We start from the raw sequence: 6692 nt of genomic DNA on the forward strand, positions 1-6692 counted from the left end.
AGAAAATTTTGAAACAATCGCATAAAAATCTTAAAATAGTTTTAAAAAAATTTTTCGAGACTATTTTAAAATGAGCTAACAGCGACAGAGCCCAGGAACATTAAAACGGAGTGTCTTAAAAAAGTCTTAAAATTGTCCGATAATAAGTTTTCAACAATTTCAAATTCAATTTAAAAAGAGCGTATTAAAAAATGTAGTGATTAGAAAGTCGTAAAATCGTCTAAAAATTAATTTTCATAACAAATTCGAGAACCAAATTTCAAAAATCTGCTCTCAGAATTTTTTTTTTTGGCGTCTTAAAAAAGTCTTAAAATAGTCTTGGTTTGTGTCACGTTTAAGATCTTAAACAAACGATAATTTTGAGACAATTTTTTTTACATGGGTAACTATACAAAATTTCTAGATGATCAAATTTAAAAAAATAATTCTAACATTAATGAATTGCATGAATTAAAAATAAATTTAAGCAGATCTTGTGGCACGAACCATGTCACCAAGGAGCCTTTCAACACTGACTTCACCAACTGTTGGTTTGAATAAAAGTTCTTCTAACGTTCCCCGACAAAGTGCACGCACAGGGGATAATAACAACAGCAAACGACCAACCCTACCGGCGCCTCGTTCTCCCAAAACTGTTACCGTCTGTTCTTGAAGAGTCAATACCCTAGCTGCGTCACCAAGTCCTCGAGATTCTGTCAATAATTTAGTTTAATAAAAAATTATTATTTCCGGTAATTTCGTAGAAAAATTTAATGTAAAATACACATAATGAACAACCCACCTCCTTTAAAGAGAGCTATTGCTTTCAAACATGCATACTCTGAATGATCAACGCGTAAAATTGTAAAACGCGTTAATAATTCACGAAGTCGTCTTAATTCATCTGCAAGAATTTGTTTTCTCTCTGTTGGAAGAATCAATGGTACTAATATCGATTCGTCGATGGAAAAATTCCACTGTGCAGCTGTAAGAACGAATAATTCGCTCCACGATTCTTCTAATAAAATTGCTTGATCCCTATATGATAACTAAAATTTATAGTTGTAATAAATTAAGAATAATTTTTTTAAAGATTGGTTTTAAATAATAATCATAATTGTAATAATTCAACGTAAATTTACTTCTAAAAAAGACGGAATACTTCTTGCCCATTTTACAGCTAAAAAAAGTAATCTTGCTGCTGATTCATAAACATTTTCTGTCAACAACAATGACTGATTAGAAATTCCATAGTCCGATAATGATGAATTCGATATTGAAGGTGTCATTGTAGGTACATTCATATTATCTATAATCAAAATCATACATTGTATATTAGTTTAAATTATTTTTTATACACGATTTATAACAATTAAATGGAGTTTTTGTTAATGTAAAAGATTTGAAATGGTGATTCTTATTTGAAGTCTAATAAAAAAATGTTTAACTTATTTTTAAGTTCACTTTATTACTCAATTGGCAATTACTGCTTGAGCATGTGTTAAAAAAAATTTTTCCCTCAGTTCTTAATCCTATTTCCGCAATAGTAAGTCATTTTACCTTCAAGATACTTATCGATCTTACTCCCTCATAAAATTTTAACTTATAATTTCCGATTGCGTTTATATCACGAATAATCATTAGATAATGACTTCCTCTTTAGAATATTTTATTATACTCTTAAACAAAAAATTTATAACATGACATACATTTTGAAGAAAAAATTTAATCATTTTTATTTTAATTAATATTAATCCTTTTTAAAACTTACAATTTTACACCTAGTAAAAAATTTTTTTTGACTTGAGTAAATTACTCGGTTCAATAAGAACTTTTCTGCTTAATTCATGGTTAAGAACAAAATTACACTGCATATCCTCCTATATTATACTCAGTGTAATCTGTGGTGAAAAAAAAATTTCAGATAATATCAAATATAATCCAGATTTTACTAAATTATTTTTGTATTATACTCAATGTAATCTCCGATTTGACCAAGTAATTTTTGTGGTTGTACCACCCCAGATTACACTGGATATAATCCGAAAAAATATCCCGTTTAATTTGAATTATACTCAGTAGAATCTTGGATTATATAATATTTTAAAAGACTGTGATATTCAACTTTTTTCTTTTTTAATTTATAAATTTTTTTTAAAATTTGTTAAAATTTTGATAATTAGATTTGTTTTCAAATTGTTTATTTTTGTATGTATTTTTCAAAAAAGGTAGTGCAATGCATGGATAGAAAATATTCAAGGATCATTCAAACACAATTTTTCCGATAATTTGGGGTTAAAAAATTTTTGGTAAATATTTTCAAGTAGGGTCACTATTTTAATTTTAATTTTTTTGAACGAAATTTCTACTTGATTTTATTGATATATTTAAAAAAAAATTGATTACCAAAATTTTAACAGGTATAATACAAAAATAATTTAGTATAATCTGGATTATATTTGATATTATCTGAAATTTTTTTTCACCACAGATTACACTGAGTATGATATGAAAAGATATGTAGTGTAATTTTGTTTTTTTTGTGTTCAAAGCAATACATTTCTTCAAAATAATTTTATGAGTTCAATATTTTTTTTTTTTTTTTTTTTTCCACTGAATCAAGTGAACTTTTTTCATTGATGTACTAATTTTATGATTAACTTTAAATTTATACCTTTTTGTTCGCATCTTTGAACGATAGTTCTCGCTTCTTCTGAACTTGTAACTTCGTCTTCCTTAGCAGCAGCCACAGTTAAAGGTTCTGCAATAGGTCGTGGCAAAAAGTGTGCTATTCAATGTGAAATATACATATTTTTACACAACTATTGAGAGCTAGTTTTTTTTCATTTTAAAGGTAAAAAAAAAAAAACCGGAAAAAGAAGAAGAAATGTAGTAACTTACCGACACCGGGACTAAAAGTTGGTACACTAGGCTTGAACGGAAAAAGCGTTGGATATAAAAGCGGATGATAGGGGTTGCTTGCAGTGTGATAGACATGAGAGATTCCTGGATAGATTGCCGAGGGTACTCTTCTCGCGGCGGAAACCAACGACGATGTACTTCTCGGTGCTCTTTCATGTTGTACCGCTGAAAATGATACTTAAATTTTTCTCTCACCCACAAATCACGTTTTTAAATTTATGTGTAACGTTCTTATCTAAACTTCACTCAATGCAATATTTGCCACATACGGTAGATTTTATGACATCCTTGTCGAAATATTTTTCTATTTTTTTTTTTATTTTTGATTTCTTGTTAACTGGTAAACTAATGAATTACATAATCTAACAAACTCTATTACATAAAAAAAGTTTTGAATATCGTAAACTCAGTAAAAATTAGTTGATTCGTTCAAAACAGTTTAATAAAAAAAATAATTTTTATTAGAAAAAAAATTATGAAAAAAAAATTTTGATCATTTAGAATTATACATTTTTTATATATTTCAATGTAAATATCACATTCTACAATGTAATTCTTATAAAATCTGTAATAATTACATTTAAAACTGTAATTTTTCCAGTTTTTATCACGAAGCGACACGTTGCATTATATACTGTAATTTTTCGAGTTTTCTTTTTTCCGTGTAGATATTCATAATTGCAATATAATAATTATTAATTTTGAAATAATGTATGTGTATAATAGGTACTTAAAATTTGAGCTGCAGCACATATTGCGAGCTTGACAGCGTCGTAACTTTTTATTTTTTTTTAATTAGACCAGTTCATTTTGTCAGGTTATTAAGATGTATTCCGATGATTAACTTTATCAGTGGAAATTATTTATTAAATTAAAAAAACTATCATAAAAAACTAGAAGACTAATTAATCTAATAATTCTAGATGTGTTGAAAAAATTGTAGTCCTTGCCATATCAATAATTGATGCTTTTATTTTATATTTTCGATTAAAATCAACGTGTTAATTTGTTCCGTAACTAAGCAAGTTCTATAAGCCGAATACATCGATTTTACAAATGTTTAATAATGAAAAATTATCTACTTTATAATAACTCAAAAAAAGTAATCGGTTATTAGTTTTTAATATTTTTTTTCCAAGCTTGAAAAACCTACAAACGTATAAAAAAAAAATATTTTTAAGCTCACCAAGTTATTAAATTAAAATTTATTAAAATAAATTAAATATATATATATATATATATATATATATATATATATATATATATATATATATATATAACTCGAATCAATACTTGAAATATTTTTGAATTGTCATTTTATATTTTTGAATTGCCGTTTTATAAATAAAAATATTTTTTCAGTAAATATGAATAAACTTAAAAAAAAATGAGAAAGTAGTTGCTTCAAAAATTATGAATGTTTGTAATGACATCGTACATTAAGTAATAGAATCTGTAGAGTCCCTACTATCCCGTTAATTGATATCTCGGATACAATCAAGTGTTTAGATTATCACCCTTACGGACCAAGTGAAGAGACTAAGGATATTTACAAAGCACTGTGAATGTCAGCATGCTCGTGACACTCTATCAAGTGAATTTGAAATCATCTATGACTCAAGTTTCATGTAGAAAACGCTTTGTTGTTCCCTTTTCTATCATACATATGTCAATATATGTATTTTTTTTCGCTAAGTGCTCTGCGCTTCTGATTTGTCGTGTGCCTTTCGGTGCGATGTATTCAATGTAAATATAATGTCTATGTGAGTGTTACGAAAATTAAAAATAGACCACTTTTGATCGTAGCATAACTTGGTAATAATGAATCTACATAAGAAGAAATTATGTTCTTAACTTGATGAATAACAAAAATAATGGTTATTATTTACTTAAAAATGATTCAAAATTAGTTATTTTTTAATTTTGAGTAATAAGTGATAAAACATTTAATGCGTTTTCATTCAAAGAAATCAATAACAAATGGATAATCTTTTTTTACTCAGTTTTGATGCGTAATTTCATTATTGTTTTGCTAAAACTTCTAAGCATAAAACAACAATAACAATTAAAATAATAAGCTTAAAGATAAACTATTTTTCATTCAAAATGAAAATGCATAATACAGACAATTATCACATATCTTACGAACGATGAAATGATTTGAACGAAGCTTGCAACATTTGACGATGATTTTTTTTTTTAATTAGAGGAATAATTTAAACTGAGAAACAAAAATATTTTTTCAAAATATAAAAAAAATTGTTTTAATATTTTACTTTTGTAGAATAAAGTTATTTTTAGAATAAATACTTTTTAGAATAAAGTAACTAGGTTTAAAAATTCAATTTGAAATTAAAAAATTAAACTTTATTATCTTAACAAGATGTTACTTAAATTTAATTTTATGAACATAAAAATAAAATACTTTCAGTAAAAGATAACACCAAGATATTTTCAATTACGATCAAAATCAAAAAATATAATAAGGCTCGTAAGGCAGCGAAACTTATTTTACATGTAACATTAAGCATATATGAATAACAGAAAGACTCTAATTAAACTTAAATTTATTTAATCACCTGTAATTTGAAACATACCATCTCGTTTCATGTTTACTTCAAGACATTTAGCAAATCTACAAGCTTGGCATTGATTTCTTCTTGAAACATCAACAATACATTGACCGTTTTCTTTGCAAACGTAGTCTAAATTTCTGTAATGTAATACAAAAGCACATTTTTTACTGTAATCATATTAATGTTAACAGTTAAACAATTAATGTTATAAATATATTATCTCAATGATTTGAGATCCTTGTAATCATATAATTGAAGATGAGAGAATGTATGATTTTTAATTATATAAATTTATTATTATAGAATAAATAAAATTTGCTTAATTATATTGAATAGTTGCATATTTTATTTTTTCCAAATAAATAGTTTCAGATAGTTCAATATCAACTTTATTTAATATAAAATATAACTATAAAATTAAAATGAAATTAAAAAAAAAATATGTGTAATATCTCTAAAATGTCAGAAAAAAATTATATTTATGTAAAAAATATAATCGAAATTTTATTTATGTAACTTATTGACATTAAATATTTCTATAAAAATTATAATTACCTGGCATACCTACGAATTGACCGTTTAAAAAAGCCTCGACAACCATCACAACTTGACACACCATAATGTTTTCCCGACGCTTTGTCTCCACAAACTTTACAAAGTGCCGAGTCCCTGTTATGCTCTTCCATCACTCCTCAATCTGTGAATATATAGGTTGATATCGATTTAGCATATATTAAATTAAAATTAAATTAAAGTTTAAAAATACTAAAAAAATACATTGTTACTTTTTATTTTACATAAAATGAAAGAAAAAAAAAAGTGACAGCAAGTTTCATCAAAATTTGCTGTATTATAGTTTTTGTTTTTAATTTCCATTAATTCCCGTAATTCAGTGAGTTCAATGATGTGATCCTCAAGGATTTGAATGTAGAAAAAAATCATTTCTAATTACACTTAAGTAAAAGCATTTTATAATTGAAAATATTGATAAATCTTTATAGATTCACTGAGTATAAAACAAGTTTTATTAAAAACTAAAATTTTTTCGACATTTGAAGACTAAAAAAATTAATTCTAGAAAGCTCATTGTTAACTCTGTCTTCTTTCTATATAATCCAGGTAGTAAAAAAAAATAAAAAACAATTTTATCACTTTTTAATTCAAAGTTTTCATAGTTTTTTATCTTTTTTATATACTATAGAATCCGTCTACTCA

General features: G+C 25.5%; 1 protein-coding gene across 1 annotated transcript; it reads right to left on the bottom strand.

Moving 5' to 3' along the window:
- Nucleotides 1-327: 327 nt before the first annotated feature.
- On the bottom strand, nucleotides 328-6163 carry LOC141534823 (nuclear receptor subfamily 2 group E member 1). Its single transcript, XM_074254401.1, has 7 exons — nucleotides 6033-6163; nucleotides 5481-5614; nucleotides 2881-3066; nucleotides 2654-2767; nucleotides 1122-1288; nucleotides 782-1028; nucleotides 328-692 (listed from the first exon to the last, which is right to left on the bottom strand). The coding sequence occupies exons 1-7, from the start codon at nucleotides 6161-6163 to the stop codon at nucleotides 463-465; spliced, it is 1209 nt and encodes a 402-aa protein (XP_074110502.1). The 3' UTR covers nucleotides 328-462.
- Nucleotides 6164-6692: the final 529 nt, after the last annotated feature.

The sequence above is a fragment of the Cotesia typhae genome, unplaced genomic scaffold (genome assembly GCF_013202065.1).
Source record: "Cotesia typhae breed Kobodo isofemale line unplaced genomic scaffold, CoteBio_Ctyphae scaffold_13, whole genome shotgun sequence".
Lineage (NCBI taxonomy): Eukaryota > Metazoa > Arthropoda > Insecta > Hymenoptera > Braconidae > Cotesia > Cotesia typhae.

Bases quoted from the DNA above. Each gene is read 5' to 3' on its own strand.
- LOC141534823 (XM_074254401.1), bottom strand. From the start codon at position 6,163: ATGGAAGAGCATAACAGGGACTCGGCACTTTGTAAAGTTTGTGGAGAC. The intron at 5,615-6,032 runs GTAATTATAATT...ATTACATTACAG, and splicing joins TCAATTCGTAGGTATGCCAG to AAATTTAGACTACGTTTGCA. The intron at 3,067-5,480 runs GTGATTAAATAA...TATCATTTTCAG, and splicing joins TGGTATGTTTCAAATTACAG to CGGTACAACATGAAAGAGCA.